Genomic DNA, 16,763 nt, shown 5'->3' with positions numbered 1-16,763 from the left:
CCTGCGGGGGTGCGGCCTGGTGGGGGGGAGGGGGGATCCGACCCCGAGGGGGGCCTCCACGGTGGCCTGTCTCGCGATCGGGGCCTACCAATCGGCGGGCCGGCTTGTCCTGGTGGGAGCCTATGTTCCTCCATTCCGGGCCCCTGTAGCGCTCTGCCATGTTGCGCGGGGCCGGCGCGGAGAAGGCAACCCACGCGCATGCGCGAATGCGTGTCGGCCGCAGCGCGCATGTGCAGACCCGTGGCACCTGTTCTGATGCCGGCATCGGCAGCTGGAGCTGCGTGAGGCACCCCAGTGCCGTGCTGGCCCCCTGTGCGGTGCAGGATCGCTGCTCCTAGGGGCCTGTTGATGCCGCGGGGAAACGCGACGGCGTTTACGACGGCGTCAACACTTAGCCTCAGGAACAGAGAATCCCGCCAAAGATGTTGGGTGATATATTAGCAGAAATAGAGGATGGGCTAACGAACAGGAAACAGAGAATCGAGACAAATGGTCATTTTCAGGTTAACAAACTGTAATTAATGACATGCCACAGAGATTGGTGTTGAGGCTTCAACTATTCCCAGTATATATCTATATCCTGGAGCAATTCACTGATTTATGCAGCCAGAGTTTCTGACAATGCAAAGATATGTGGGAACCAAAGTTGTGAGGAAGACAAAAAAACATCTACTGAGGGATTGAGGCAGGTTTAGTGAGTGGACAAAAATCTAACAGATGGAGCATAATGTAGGAAATGTCTGTACCTGTCACTATGCCAACTGGCACACTCTAGTGACCAGACCCGCTGTGTTGGGTCTGTTTGTTCTCTGGAGAGGTCGCCCCTGAGTGAGCCTCTGGAACTCTCTTCCTGAAAAGGTGGTGGAAACAGAGGGCTGGATTCTCCGCTGTCGGGATTCTCCGTCACGCCAGCCGACCAATGGGGCTTCCCATTGTGGGCAGCCCCACGCCATCGGGAAATCCCCGGGCTGCCGGCGTAACAGAGAATCCTGACAGCAGAGAATCCAGCCCAGAGTCTTTGAGTATTTTTAAGGCAGATGTGGTAGTTTCTTGGGAAGAAGGAGGTGATAGGTTATCAGGGGTAGGTGGGACCCAGATTTGAGGTTGCCATCAGATCATCCAGGATCTTATTAAATGGCAGAACAGGCTGGAGGGGCTGAATGGTCTCCTCCTGTTCCTTGCTTGTAGGTTCGTATGATTGGATGGAAATGCAGAACTCTCTTCCATCGTAATTGATTGCCATGTTTGATTCACCGGCACCTCCCATTCCAGGAAGACACTGAGTAACAGGTATTTTACCAGTCTTGCATTGAAAGCCGTTCATAGAACATGCTTTAGTTTGATTTCTGTGATGATGGGGTTACGCCTGAACCTATTGGTGTTCAGAAGAATGGGAGGTGATCTTATTGAGACAGGGATTCAGAGGGGCTTTGATGGAGGAATTGTTGGGAGAATGTTTCCTCTTGTAGGGAATACAGTCCCAGGAGCCACAGTGGAAAATTTAAGTAAATGAGGAGGGATTTCTGTGCTCAGAGGGTCATTAATCGTTAACATTTACCACCCCAGGTGGCAGAGGAAGCTGGGACATTGGATACATACAAGGCAGAGTTTAAAGCTTTTTGAACTGTGTCAAATGCTGTGGGGGGGGGGGGGGGGGGTGGCGGGGGGCAGGCAGCCATCATCTTATCGAATGATGGAACTGGCTTGAGGGGTCAAACAGCCGCTCTCTGCTCCTCTTTCTCCACCGAGTCTCACCCCCCACTCTGATCCACTCACCATGTAGTGGACGGTGGCACAGTGGTTAGCACTGCTGCCTCACAGCGCCAGGGACCCCGGGTTCAATTCGGAGTGTGTGGAGTTTGCACTTCCTCCCCGTGTGTGCGTGGGTTTCCTCCGGGGGCTCCGGTTTCCTCCCACAGTCCAAAGATGTGCAGGTTAGGTAATAATATAATAAGCTTTTATTGTCACAAGTATGAAGCTGTGAAAAGCCCCTCGTCGCCACATTCCAGCGCCTGTTCGGGTAAGCTGATACGGGAATTAAACCCACGCAGCTGGCCTTGTTCTGCATCACAAACCAGCTGTTAGCCCACTGAGCTAAACCAGGTTAGGTGCAGTGGCCATGATTAAAAAATTGTCCCTTAGTGTCCAAAGGTTAGGTAGGGTATGGGGTTACAGGGATAGGGGTGGGGTGGGGAGTGGGTCGAGGTAGACTGCTCTATCAGAGGGTTGGTGTAGATTCCATCTGCAGGGATTCAATGACTTTACTGCAATGTTCCATGTTTATGAGCTGAATGAATCTGGACTTAATTATTGATCTCATTTTATTGGTGACAAGAAAGGCCTTTTCCCCGACCGATGCTGATGTACTTGAAGTCTGTAAAATATCTTTAACAAAGTTCTCTCTAATTATTATTTCCTGCGTCTTTCAGAAAAGGTTACAGAACAGATGCCACAGTTTCCATCTTCCTGGGATTTCTTCTATTCCTGATTCCTGCGAAGAAACCATCTTTCCCTTGTTTTGGCAAAATAAGTAATGGTGAGTTCTGACGCCTGAGCTGCTGCCTTCTTCACAGTCCTCAGGGAACCTTTCTCTCCTTCACAGTCTGGGAATGTGAAGGCTAATCTTTCGATCATACTGTATTTTTGTTAAGATCATGTTACTCTGGGAGTCTTAATGGCTCAAAAGCTAAATGTAGACATGATACTCAAAAGATTCCAGTTTTGATTCTCAGCTTGTGCCTAGTTACCTGGTAAGTCCAGCTTCTTGAATCTGCCTCAGTAGGGACTATGTGGAGGCGTTCAGTGTGTGATATTATCATTCATAAAGGCCAAAGAGAAACAGTCAGAAAATCCCTTCCCATTCACGAACCTCGGCCTCCATGTAGAAAAACATGGAACAGCAGCAAAGTAGCTTATTGTCCTGCTGGTGATGCTGGCCAGGGGCTGAAGGCAACAGAGAGGGTGATACTGGTCAAGGTGATGGAGGGAGTGATACTGGTCAAGGTGATGGAGGGAGTGATACTGGTCAAGGTGATGGAGGGAGTGATACTGGTCAAGGTGATGGAGGGAGTGATACTCGTCAAGGTGATGGAGGGAGTGATACTGGTCAAGGTGATGGAGGGAATGATACTGGTCAAGGTGATGGAGGGAGTGATACTCGTCAAGGTGATGGAGGGAGTGATACGCATCACGGGGATTGAGGGGGAGATACTGGTTATGGTGATGAAGAGGGTGATACCAGTCAGGGGGATTACAATAAGCCACATGAAGCCCACAGGGATACCGTAATCGATCTCCTGAGGCTTGTGGAATACGATCTTTCCCACGAGTGGGCGAAGGCTCGCCCGCTGGGGCTGGTTACCAGGCTATGTAAACACCGGCCTGGACAGGGACCAACATTTAGTTGTCCTCACCAGATTTATTGTGTATACGCCAATGAAGTGGCTGTTTTCTGTGACTACAATAAACTCGCGTTTATTCTGCAACACGGGCCTCCTGGGTCTACATAGTCGCAATAAAAACAAAGTCGCCTGGAGGGTTGAGCCCAATATGCTAAGCAAATAATAATAATCGCTTATTGTCACAAGTCGGCTTCAATGAAGTTACTGTGAAAAGCCCCTAGTCGCCACATTCCGGCGCCTGTTTGGGGAGGCTGGTATGGGAATTGAACCGCGCTGCTGGCCTTGTTCTGCATTACAAGCCAGCTACTTAGCCCACTGTGTTAAAACAATGCAATATCATTTCAGGCAAATGGCATCAGTGAAGAGTACCGATGGAAGGTAAGACTCCTGACCGCCTGCCAATCCTTCGGCATAATCAAAAGCCTCATGTACCCGACAGTCCCGGACTCAAAGTCCTTTGATGAACTAGTGGAGTTAGTGGCGATCACAGAACAGGAGTGCAGCGCCCCCTCAGGGCAATGCTCACATGACCAGATCGCCACCAAAGCAGCAACCAAGTACACAATGTCTCATCTGGAATCGATGGTCAAAGGCCACCACACACCAGGATGACGCCTCTCCGGTGGATGACGGGGGGTACCAGTGGCATTACCAAGCCTGCGCTCGCAGGCCCGGGACAGATTATTACGATCTCAGACCGGACCCCATCAGTGGCTGGGGTACTGGACCGAAACCCCAATATTTTAGTTTATTTTGTTAGACAGTGTGGAAAGAATACTTCGCTCCCGGAGTGATTGCAGAAAGAAATAGGAGTTTTGTATTTTAAAACAAACCTTTAATATTAATACAATATTAAACTATTTAACAACACACCTGGAAATAGATTATATACGCCTTAAACAATACTCAATGCAGTAACTACAATACCCTTAATTACTATCATTGTTCTCAATTAAAGAACAAGAAAGGAAAAACATACAGATCACAATCCAACCCACATCCCAATGGCACAGAGGAAAACTTGCTTTCCAGAACAGATCTGGTTCCTGGTGGAACCCCTGCAGACTCTGGCTGGATGTCTTCAAAAAGCTGTTTCAACTAGTTTGTTTCAGCATTCCCCTTGTCCTCAGACAAGTCTACTCTGCTTTAAATACTATCACTCTTTTTTAACTATCCTACTGGGAGCAAAATTCTTTACTTCTGGTCTAAAAGGGCAGCCAGATTAGAATTCAACTCAAAAACCTTTCTCGAAATGTCTGAATGCCTTAGCTCCGCCCAGCAATGACATCATCTCCCAAGCTGAAAACAAATGAACTCTCCAGGGACTCTCCTGTGTCAAATAACAGTGCATTAGCCCAGGCTTGTTTTACTCTGGGCAGTTTCACCTCTGGCTCCTAAAAGCTTTCTGTTCTTGTAAAATAAGATTATTTTTAAAAACATGACTACTGCAGGTCAGACACACTCTAACCCAGGCTGTTAACCTTTCAATTGACAAATGTTTATAATCTAATATTTCTAAAATCCTGCATTGGTCACAAGATGACAAGGTCACCCTGAATCAGGGCCTTGCATGTGACCCAACCTGAGGAGGATGACTTGATGCAGCTGAATTGCACCACGGCCCCTAAACTGGCACCGATTCAGATTAGACTCCATGTCAATGGTCACCCCAGTAATGGAGATCGACACAGGGGCAGCCGTCTCCAGCATCGGTCAACAAACCTTCCGCTGGCTTCCCACAGGCTTCCTGCCCTTGAGCTTGCGTGATACCAAGGCCCAGCTGGTGACATTTACCAGTGAGCCATTGAACATTACAGAGACCTCGGTGACCCCAGTTACCCATTGGTGGCAGACGGTTAGGCTTCCAGTAATAGTGACACAGGGCCAAGACCCAACCTGTTGGGCCGTGATTGGCTGTGAACACTTCACCTGGACTGGCAGCCAATCTTCTGGACAGGCACTGGAAAGTTGTACAAGGTCTTCAGGAAATACCCGGAGGTTTTCCAGGAGAACCTGGGAAAAATCAAAGGGGCCAGGACAAGAATTTATGTTAACCTGGAGGCCCAGCCCAAATACTTCGGACCATGACCGGTCCCCTATGCCTTGCTCACGAAGGTGGAAACTGAGTTACGGCGCTTAGAAAGTTTGGGCATCATACCTCGGGTCCAATTTGCTGAGTGGGCTGGATCAGTGATCCCGGTGTTGAAACCGGATAAGTTGTTCGTCTCTGCGAAGTTTATGAATGAAGAGGTCTGTTCCAGAAACATATATATAGATAGATTCAAAGATGCCAGACAATGCTTGGAATGCGACCATTAGCAGGTGATTAAATCTTTCGAGAGGTGCGACGGCAGAGTCTCTCAGCGTAGTCTGTGTTGTAGGTCGACTTGAGTGGGTTTGTGATCTAGACACTATAGACACTATAGGCATATAGACACTGACATTAAGTTTCTACAAAGATGCAAGAAAGCAGACAAGATCCCAAAAGGGCTACAGATCACAAACCCACTCAAGTCGACCTACAACACAGACTACGCTGAGAGACTCTGCCGTCGCACCTCTCGAAAGATTTAATCACCTGCTAATGCTCGCATTCCTAGCATTGTTTGGCATCTTTGAATCTGTCTATATATATGTTTCTGGAACATACCTCTTCATTCACCTGAGGAAGGAGCAGCGATCCGAAAGCTAGTGACATCGAAATAAACCTGTTGGACTTTAACTTGGTGTTGTAAGACTTCGTACTGTGCTCACCCCAGTCCAACGCCGGCATCTCCACATCGAGTTTATGAACTGACAGTGAACTGGGCCTGGACTGATATCCCATTCCGCATGTGGAGGATCTGTACGTGAAGCTGGCTGGGGACCACTTGTTCATGAAACTGGACATGAGCCACGTGTATCTCCAACTAGAGAGCGAGACACAGCATCACGAAAGTACTTGACGACTAGGGGCTTTTCACAGTAACTTCATTGCAGTGTTAATGTAAACCTACTTGTGACAATAAGGATTATTATTATTATTATTACCCCCTCCCAAAGGGTAACTTCCCCTGCCCAAAGGGGTAACATACCCCTCCCAAAGGGGTAGCATACCCCTCCCAAAGGGGTAACTTACCCCTCCCAAAAGGGTAACTTACTCCTCCCAAAGGATAACTTATCCCTCCCAAAGGATAACTTACCCCTCCCAAAGGGGTGACTTACCCCTCCCAAAAGGGTAACTTAACCCTCTCAAAGGTGCACACTATGAATCTAAAGAATCCCCCAAATTCAGATCTCCTCTTACCTGCTCTGTTTTGCACACTCCAGGATTCATACAGATATGGTCACAATGCAGAGGTTAGTGAAGACAGCTAATGATTTACATGGCCAGCTGCCTCTGCACATTGTGCGTGGGTGAACCCCGAGCCAATTCCAACCCTGCCCCACCGAAGATGGGAAATGCTGGGTTGGGGGTGGGGCTTATAAATTCTGTCTATTTCTGGGTATTTTGTAACGACGGACAGGCTCTGGGCCATGACGAAAATATTGGCCATAGACTGCAGTTTCCATTTAGCTTTCACCCTCCGAACTCTGACCTCCTAAATCCACCGGGAAGGACCTTCCATGTGTAAATACCTTGGTAACTTCTGACCTAGGATTCAGTTACTTTACATTTAAAAATTTAATTCCCCAGCATTAATCACAGAATCACACAGTGAAGAAGTGGCCCTTCTGCCCATAAGTGTTGTCCTTGCTATCACCACCCAATCCTTTGATAAATACAGAAATACAGCACACAACCGTAGTTTGCATGAATTCAAAGCTGAGATGTTCTGTCTGAGTCCCAGCTGCCACAACTGCAGCCTTTGAATGACAGGTGTTGCACGATGACTGCTGCTCGAGACACCTCCTCCCAGCAATGCCTGTTATCCCCAATGTTAGATCAACTCCACTGGGATGACAGGCGGCACTGAACTGGGTGGCAGTGTGTGCTGTGAGGAGGATGCAAAGAGGCTGCAGGGTGACTTGGGCAGGCTGGATGTATTTGGCAAATGCAATATAATGTGGGTAAATGTGAGGTTCTCCACGTTGGTGGCAGTTTAGGAAAAGGGGAAGTATAACGAGACCTGGGCGTGATGGTGGAACAGTCGCTGAAGGTTGGCGTGCGGGTACAGCAGGCAGTGAGGAAAGTTAATGGCACGCTGGCCTTCACAGCGAGAGGATTGGAGTATAGGAGTAGGGATGTCTTGCTGCAGGTATACAGGGCCTTTGTGAAGCCACACCTTGAGTACTCTGTACAGTTTTGGTCATCTAGTTTGAACATAGAACATTGAACATTCCAGCGCAGTACAGGCCCTTCGGCCCTCGATGTTGCGCTGACCTGTGAAACCACTCTAAAGCCCATCTACACTATTCCCTTATCGTCCATATGTCTATCCAATGACCATTTGAATGCCCTTAGTGTTGGCGAGTCCACTACTGTTGCAGGCAGGGCATTCCACGCCCTTACTACTCTCTGAGTAAAGAACCTACCTCTGACATCTGTCCTATATCTATCTCCCCTCAATTTAAAGCTATGTCCCCTCGTGCTCGACATCACCATCCAAGGAAAAAGGCTCTCACTGTCCACCCTACCAAATCCTTTGATCATCTTGTATGCCTCAATTAAGTCACCTCTTAACCTTCTTCTCTCTAACGAAAACAGGCTCAAGTCCCTCAGCCTTTCCTCATAAGATCTTCCCTCTATACCAGGCAACATTCTGGTAAATCTCCTCTGCACCCTTTCCAATGCTTCCACATCCTTCCTATAATGCGGCGACCAGAATTGCACGCAATACTCCAAATGCGGCCGCACCAGAGTTTTGTACAGCTGCAACATGACCTCATGGCTCTGAAACAAAATCCCTCTACCAATAAAAGCTAACACACCATACGCCTTCTTAACAACCCTCTCACCCTGGGTGGCAACTTTCAGGGATCTATGTACATGGACACTAAGATCTCTCTGTTCATCCACACTACCAAGAATCTTACCATTAGCCCAGTACTCTGTCTTCCGGTTATTCCTTCCAAAATGAATCACCTCACATTTTTCTGCATTAAACTCCATTTGCCATCTCTCAGCCCAGCTCTGCAGCTTATCTATGACCCTCTGTAACGTGTTACATCCTTCCGCACTGTCCACAACTCCACCGACTTTAGTGTCATCTGCAAATTTACTCACCCATCCTTCTACGCCCTCCTCCAGGTCATTTATAAAAATGACAAACAGCAGTGGCCTCAAAACAGATCCTTGTGGTACACCACTAGTAACTGGACTCCAGGCTGAACATTTCCCATCAACCACCAACCTTTGCCTTCTTCCAGCTGGCCAATTTCTGATCCAAACTGCTAAATCACCCTGAATCCCATGCCTCTGTATTTTCTGCAATAGCCTACCGTGGGGAACCTTATCAAACACTTTGCTGAAATCCATATACACCACATCAACTGCTTTACCCTCGTCCATCTGTTTGGTCACCTTCTCAAAGAACTCAATAAGGTTTGTGAGGCTCGACCTACCCTTCACAAAACCATGTTGACTATCTCTAATTAAATTATTCCTATCCAGATGATAGGATTCTCCGACCCCCCGCCAGGTGGGAGAATCGCCGGGGGCTGGCGTGAATCCCGCCCCCGCCGGTTGCCGAATTCTCCGGCACCGGAGATTCAGCAGGGGTGGGAATCACGCCGTGCCGGTTTGCGGGCCCCCCCCGGCGATTCTCCGGCCCGGATGGGCCGAAGTCCCGCTGCTGGAATGCCTGTCCCGCCGGCGTGGATTAAACCACCTCTCTTACCGGCGGGACAAGGCGGCGCGGGCAGGCTCCGGGGTCCTGGGGGGGGCGCAGGGCGATCTGGCCCTGGGGGGGGTGCCCCCACAGTGGCCTGGCCCGTGATCGGGGTCCACCGATCCGCGGGCGGGCCTGTGCCGTGAGGGCACTCTTTTCCTTCCGCCTTCGCCACGGTCTCCACCATGGCGGAGGTGGAAGAGACCCCCTCCACTGCGCATGCGCGGGGATGCCGTGTGCGGCCGCTGACGCTCCCGCGCATGCGCCGCCCGGCAATGTCATTTCCGCACCAGCTGGCGGGGCACCAAAGGCCTTTCCCGCCAGCTGGCGGGGCGGAAATCAGTCCGGCGCGGGCCTAGCCCCTCAAGGTTAGGGCTCAGCCGCTCAAGATGCGGAGGATTCCGCACCTTTGGGGCGGCGCGATGCCGGACCGATTTGCGCCGTTTTTAGCGCTGGTTGGCGGACATCGCGCCGATGACAGAGAATTTCGCCCCCTATCTCTTATCAACCTTTCCAAGACTTTGCCCACAACAGTTTGAGGAAGGACATTCTTGCTATTGAGGGTGTCCAGCGAAGGTTCACCAGACTAATCCCCGGGGTGGCAGGACTGACAGATGAAGAAAGACTGGATCGACTGGGATTGCACTCACTGGAGTTTAGAAGAATGAGAGGGGATCTCATAGAAACATATAAAATCCGGATGGGACTGGACAGGCTGGATGCTGGAAGAATGTTCCTGATGTTGGGGACGTCAAGAACTAGGGGTCACAGCCTAAGAATAAGGGGTCAGCCATTCAGGACTGAGATGAGGAAGAACTTCTTCTCTCAGAGAGTTGTGACCGTGTGGAATTCTCTCCCACAGAAAGCTGTTGGGGCCGGTGTTGGATATATTCCAGAGGGAGCTGGACGCGGCCCTTGCGGCTAAAGGGATCAAGGGATATGGAGCGAAAGCGGGACAGGGATATTGAATTTGCCATGATCAGCCATGATCGTATTGAATGGTGGGGCAGGCTCGAAGGGCCTACTCCTGCTCCTATTTTCCAAGTTTCTATGTTTCCATGATTCAATTCCTTACACCACAATCACCTGTTATTCTGCCCACAAACCGGGGAAAAGGCAAAGGGATGGGTAAAGACTCACAATTTAAGATTGGGGAAAATATAATCAAAGAAATCATCAAAGCCTGCAGCTTTTCTGAAAAGAAATAGAATACTTCAAAACAAAACAGTTTGTGGCCTTGTTCGAGAACAAGTTTCAAACCCTTGTCTGAACCTGGTTTCCATTTTGCCACAGATGAGGAAAGTGCGAAAGACTCAAAGAATTTGAATATCTCAAAGGACCCCAACCCACTGGCCCCACTGATCAACTGGAAAGACTTTCAAAAGCACATGCCGTGGGAGATTGTTATCCTCGTGGGAGGGGGTTATGCACTGGCCGCAGGCTGCAAGGTAAATCCGGAATGCGTGTGCGTCCAGTATAATCACATTCTGTGTGCGTTACTAAATTTGATTTGTTGTTCACGGACATGAGAGTAAGTCTCGTGATCCACTCCTGGGACCTGTAACAGTCCATTAGTTACGGTGGTTACATTTCCTCACTGAAAGTGCCCAGGCAGGCGAGTGGTTATTTGAGTCACTTCATGCCAACAGGCTTGGAAAGATGTCACAAGGAGCAACTCCCCTGATGGAGATGAAAACAAAGCGGAGTCTCGTTACCCTGAAGGAAGGGAAAATAACTTGTCTCCTGCTGGATTGATGGCACATCCTGCTGGCTGAACCTGGAGACTTGGAGAGATGACCTGGTGAAGGTTCCGGATGTACGGAGGAAATTAGTTTTCAGATCTGCACAGCCTGCTAGCTAAAAATTACAGTTAAATGTGTTGCCCAGATTTCATTGAGGTGTCTGATGCCATCTTAAAGCCTCGTTGTTCCTTGAACAAAGGATTCAATAGTACGATCAGCCAGCCCCTTCTGTGTGCACATGTTTCTTTCATGAATTTGTATCTTTCTCTCCCCCAGGTGTCTGGTTTATCAGATTGGATTGGCCGTCAGATGGAGCCAATGAGCAGTCTCCCCCCATGGGCTGTTACGTTAATCGCCTGCCTCTTGGTGTCCGTTGTCACGGAATTTGCAAGTAATCCCGCCACCATCACAGTTTTCCTCCCCATCCTCTCCACACTGGTAAGGAATATCACCTGGAGCAGTGCCCATTAATGCTGCTGTAGAACTGTTGCCCATTACTATATGAAGGCTTCTCCAATGACCATTTTACTTTGTTCCAGACATGGGGACTGGTTTGGGTAACTCAGCCCCTTGAGTCTGAGCTGTCATTCAGTTAGATTATGGCTCAGGGATGTCTTAATTCCATCTACCCACCCTGGTTCTGCAATCAGTAATATCCTTTCTAAATTAGGGTCGTGATCTCAAGTTTTGATTTGTTTTTTAATTGACACAGGGTGGGGGGGGGGGGGGGGGGGTTGCAGATTTCTTACATCCATTGTGGGAAGAAGTGTTTGATTAAAACGCGATGAGCAACGAAGTAAACTGATCAATGTCAATGCTGTTCTTTTAAGTCCGAAAAGTGGTTTCAAATCCTGCCACTGCTGTTAGAATTTCAGTACAACAAGTGCATGCAAGCCTTTTCCCTTGCTCTGTCATGTTAGAGGGAGTTCTACTCTGCTTCCAGCCTATCCTGGGATTGCCTGCTGGAGGGTATAACAGGAGTTTTATCCTGCATCCAACTCAAATTATGTCAGGCCTATGACCATTTGATTGGTGCAAAATGTAGAAAGTGTTTTATTCTTAAGCAATGGTGAATCGAAAAAAAATTAACGAAATTCAAGAAGAACATTAATTGAGGTTTTTTTTACATGACTCTGCACCCTGTCATGTTTCAGAGTGGAACCTTCTCTGAACTAGGCAACATTGCAGTGAGGCAATTCTGAATTTAAGGGAGATTTTGCCTGACAAAAGCACTGCGTGGTCCGCAAACACAAGTGAACCTTGACCAGTTTTAGGTTTTAAATTAAGAATATCTGGGTGAAGTACATCCACATTAATACATTAAATTTGCCAGGATAGAGAATATCAAAGATCCTCCATGGAATATTCTGGCTGAGGAGACCCTGAAAAATCAGAAACTTGAGCTATCTGAAACCTTTCTGAAACGGTGATGCTTTCTTTAGAAAGACATTGTCTGGAACATCATGATGCTTAGGGTTGTTTATTTTTCCCACTTCTGCCCCTAAGGAACACAGCCTTAGGGACAGTGAGGTAGATAAAGGGACAGGGAGTCACGGGCCCGGATCTTTTCACCTGAGTCAGGTAGTACGAGTGGGGAAATTTCCCAACTTGTTGTACGCACCTCGGGAGATATTCCCTGAATGGCGGGGTCTTCATTCCGGGGACATAGTTTCAGGGTGCACTTCGGCCCACTGACCCCAGAAGCAGATTGGAGGCAGTCAGACTGGCTGCCAGGTTTGGAGGGAGGCTGCTGTGGAGATCTGTCTCTAGGGCATCGTCCCAGTTGTCTGCTCATGTTTTAGGCCCTATTGTTCTCACCCCCACACCCTCTCACCCCTCACCACTTCCCATGTCCCATCCATGCCAACCGGTGCCCCCACCCACCCTTATGACTCCTTTTAGCTCCCAATGCAAACTCCATGACAATGCATGACAACTCATGCTAAACTACACACCATCCTTTGTCCTTACACCTTCCATGCCAACACATTAACATTCATCATGAGCAGACCTCAGCAGCCATGGTGAGATTAAGGGTGCGATTCAGCGACCCCATCGCGCTTTGCGTGGATCCAGACACAACGGGTGAATTGCGGGAGAGCCCCAATTCGGGTTCTACGCTGGGCCACCCAACTCGCTCCACCCCGCGCGATCTGGATCTTGTCTTCACTGAGCGAGGTCCAGATCTGAATATTTAAATGACCCTAATGGCTCACTATTTAAATATTAGGCCACCGGATTCACCTGGCACCCAGGACTCTCCCGCCCCACATGGTGGACCTTGCAGGGACCGGTTAGTACAGTTCCACACAAACATGGTCCAGTCCTCATGGCACCTGGGATGGTTCCCAGGCCAGAGGCCCCCAGGTGGTCGAGGAGCGGGTATGGTGGTACACTGGCACACCTCTGGAACCTGGACACTTTGGCACTGCCATCCTGACGACCTGGCAGTGCCACCCAGACACTCTGGCAGTGCCACCCTTCCAGGGTGCCCAGGTGGCACTGCCAGGGTGACCAGGGCACTTCCAGGGGCCTGGGGAGTCCCAGGGTGCCAAGATGCCATGTTGGCACTGCTGTGGGTTGGGCCCAGGCGGGGAGACTTTCCAAGTAGATGGGAGTTGATGGGAGGTCCCTCGGGAGGGGGGCCTCCGCAAGGTTGGAGGGATGAAGGGAGGGGGGAGTCAGTAAAAGTGAGGGCCTTAGCAGACAAAGCTCGCCAGCAGGGAATCCATCTCAGTGTGTCCTTGGAGTGGAGAAACTCCCCGAGGCCAAAACAAGCTGCAGAGTGCCGTTGGATAGCGGCCACTGAGAAACACACACTAGTCGCGTCCGACCGTGGACTTAAATTCAACCCGCTGAACTGCGCCCTAAATTATTTATTTTATTAAACTTATTAAATTTATTAAATTAGTCCTCATGAAATCTCATTCAAACATTTAAATCCCCTGAAATTCCTAATCCCTTAAAAAAACACAGTTGCATTCATCATTCACGTTAAAGATAGCTAATCCTTGAATAACCTCTTTGAGCTGCCAATCAAAATGTGAATTTAGAATCCCCAATTAGGATAATGATAGGTTACGGAAAATAGCCAAGGATTAATAATGACACAATCATGGTTTTATGGCAATGTCAACCAACAGCTTTGCAACAGTTGGACCAGAATTTTTATCTCTCAATGACACAGCACCCTGTTTCATTTTTAATTTTCAATGAGTTGGGGATTTAAATAGCTTCACACCTTAAGATGTTTTTACCTTTCAGTACCAATTTTTTTTTTTCCAACTAAGAGGCAATTTAGCGTGGCCAGTCCACCTAACCTGCACATCTTTGGGCTGTGGGTGTGAGACCCATGCGGACACGGGGCGAATGTGCAAACTCCCCCCAGACAGTAACCCGGGGCCGGGATCAAACCCGGGTCCTCAGTGTTGTGAGGCAGCTGTGCTAACCACTGCACCACCGTGCTGCCCCATTTTGTTTTTATTTTTAACAGGTGAAGATTTGAATAACTTCTCAGCTTGACAAGCCAACAGACCTTCTCTGCCTTTCATGAGCCTTTACATCTACTGTAAAAACGGCATCTGTTTGAACTCAGGCCTGTCCCTTTCACCCGCTGGCAAAAATGGAATCTGTTGAAAATGAGGGCTGGAGAGCTCTATCTGGGTTCTGCTTGCCAGCCTCGATGACTCTGTGGAAACTGGGCCAGTCAGCAGGTCTCTGGCCCAGTTTTCCCATTGATGCTGAAGGTCCAACAATTACCCGTTAACGTGGCTGGAGTAATTACATTGTCAAATCCTTATTCCAGTCTCTCCAAAGTATTTCTTCAAGTATCCATTATTTTATAAATATAAACCTAAAAGTCATTCCAGAGGATGCAATATGCTGTGTTTAATATTCCCTGTTTTCTCTGCAGTCTGAAACTCTGATGATTAATCCCTTGTACACACTGATACCGGCCACGATGTGTGTGTCCTTTGCCGTGATGTTGCCTGTTGGTAATCCACCGAATGCTATTGTCTTCAGCTATGGGCACTGCCAAATTCAGGACATGGTAAGGACCATTGAGGGCTCGGTTTGATACTACTCAAAATGACATGGGGGTCATATTGCCTGATTGACCAACTCGCGTTTGATTATGATGTAGGTAGACTTTGTTACTGCCTGATTGTTCTCGTAATTTCAGTATTCACTTAGTGCTGACCGTGCTATTGACTAGATACATCCACAGAGAGCCAATGTTATGAGTGGCCCGCATCATTTAAAGCTATCCTGTGTTACTTAAAGCTAGCCTCCCCCTCTGAAAGTGGAACTGCATTGTGGCTGCACCGTGTCCTGTCAATTGTGCAGGAAAACATTGAATAATAGCACAACATGGGAGAGAGTGGCCAAATGTGTTCAGGCACCGCGCTGAAGGCCCTGGTGGAAGAGGTGGAAAGGAGACGAGAGGTCAGACAGGTGGTCAGAAGGTGGGGCAAGGAGACAGTTGATTCTGCCAACACCAGGAGGCAAACCTCAGAAACTGGGTGAGGTGCTGCCAGCTGGGCAGTGATCTCACCCAAGTGGACAAGGTCAGCGAATGCCAACCCCTGTAATCACACCACTAGCCTCAAACATTGCTGAATTGATCACATTCCTGCCATTCAACCAGCAAGAATCTCTACAAATCAGGACTCGTGCCTGTTCTTCATATGCTCCACCTCATCCTCCCACACATTACACTGCTGTAACCCTCACACCCATATCTCACAAAGGCATAATAATAATAATCGCTTATTGTCACAAGTAGTCTTCAATGAAGTTACTGTGAAAAGCCCCTAGTCGCCACATTCCGGCGCCTGTTCGGGAAGCTGGTACGGGAATTGAACCGTGCTGCTGGCCTTGTTCTATATTACAAGCCAGCTGCTTAGCCCACTGTGCTAAACCAGCATTGTGGCAACCTACCGTATTGAACAGCACTCAGTCCCTCTTACAGGACAACCTGACACAGAACTGGAGGCAGCAACGCCTAAGCAGTGGGGAATTTGCGTGGCTACATCCCTTCACCCTCATGGAGGCAGTCAGTGTCCATCATTGTTCGAATGGTCATTCGAGGGATCAGGGTCAGCGTTGGGGCTGAAACCATCGGAGATGTCAATATCCTCAAACTTGAACCAACACCCACCTCACCCCAAACTCTCTTTGCATCCTGTCATCGTGAATCTCCTCCTCTCCAACTGCATCCTGGAAAGGAAGAGATGACAATGGGCGGTTAAATAGCTCAGCTGGAATCCTGCCCACCGCCTCCGGGAGCTGCAAACCGATTAAATGGTCAGCAGCTCCCGGTCCCAGTAGCAGCACCAGGAGTGTCAGGCAGCGGCTGCTGAACATTCACCCGCCCGTGCCCCCCCCCCCCCCCCCCAGGGTGCTGACCACTCACCCTCCCGTGCCCCCCCCCCCAGGGTGCTGAACACTCACCCGCATGTGCCCCCCCCCCAAGGTGCTGAACACTCACCCGCCCGTGCCCCCCCCCCCAGGGTGCTGAACATTCACCCTCCCGTGCCCCCCCCCGCAGGGTGCTGAACACTCACCCGCCCATGCCCCCCCCCAGGGTGCTGAACACTCACCCCTCCCGTGCCCCCCCCAGGGTGCTGAACACTCACCGGCCCGTGCCCCCCCCAGGGTGCTGAACACTCACCCGCCCGCGCCCCCCCCAGGGTGCTGAACACTCACCCGACGGTGCCCCCCCCCCAGGGTGCTGAACACTCACCCCGCCTGTGCCCCCCCCCCCAGGGTGCTGAACACTCACCCCGCCTGTGCCCCCCCCAGGGTGC

General features: G+C 49.5%; 1 protein-coding gene across 4 annotated transcripts in view; it reads left to right on the top strand.

The window, feature by feature from the left end:
• slc13a4 (solute carrier family 13 member 4) overlaps positions 1–16,763 on the top strand; it is a 135,162-nt gene that overhangs the window by 104,478 nt on the left and 13,921 nt on the right. For all 4 annotated transcript variants that reach the window (XM_072485367.1, XM_072485366.1, XM_072485368.1 and 1 more), the window contains exons 11-14: positions 2,430–2,536; positions 10,505–10,659; positions 11,230–11,391; positions 14,867–15,004. In XM_072485367.1, the coding sequence (XP_072341468.1) occupies positions 2,430–2,536; positions 10,505–10,659; positions 11,230–11,391; positions 14,867–15,004 (562 nt within the window). The remainder of the gene's footprint in view (positions 1–2,429; positions 2,537–10,504; positions 10,660–11,229; positions 11,392–14,866; positions 15,005–16,763) is intronic.

This window comes from Scyliorhinus torazame, chromosome 19 (genome assembly GCF_047496885.1).
Source record: "Scyliorhinus torazame isolate Kashiwa2021f chromosome 19, sScyTor2.1, whole genome shotgun sequence".
NCBI classification, from domain to species: domain Eukaryota; kingdom Metazoa; phylum Chordata; class Chondrichthyes; order Carcharhiniformes; family Scyliorhinidae; genus Scyliorhinus; species Scyliorhinus torazame.
The sequence above is the reverse complement of the archived record's forward strand: the minus strand, read 5'-3'. Positions and strand labels throughout refer to the sequence as shown.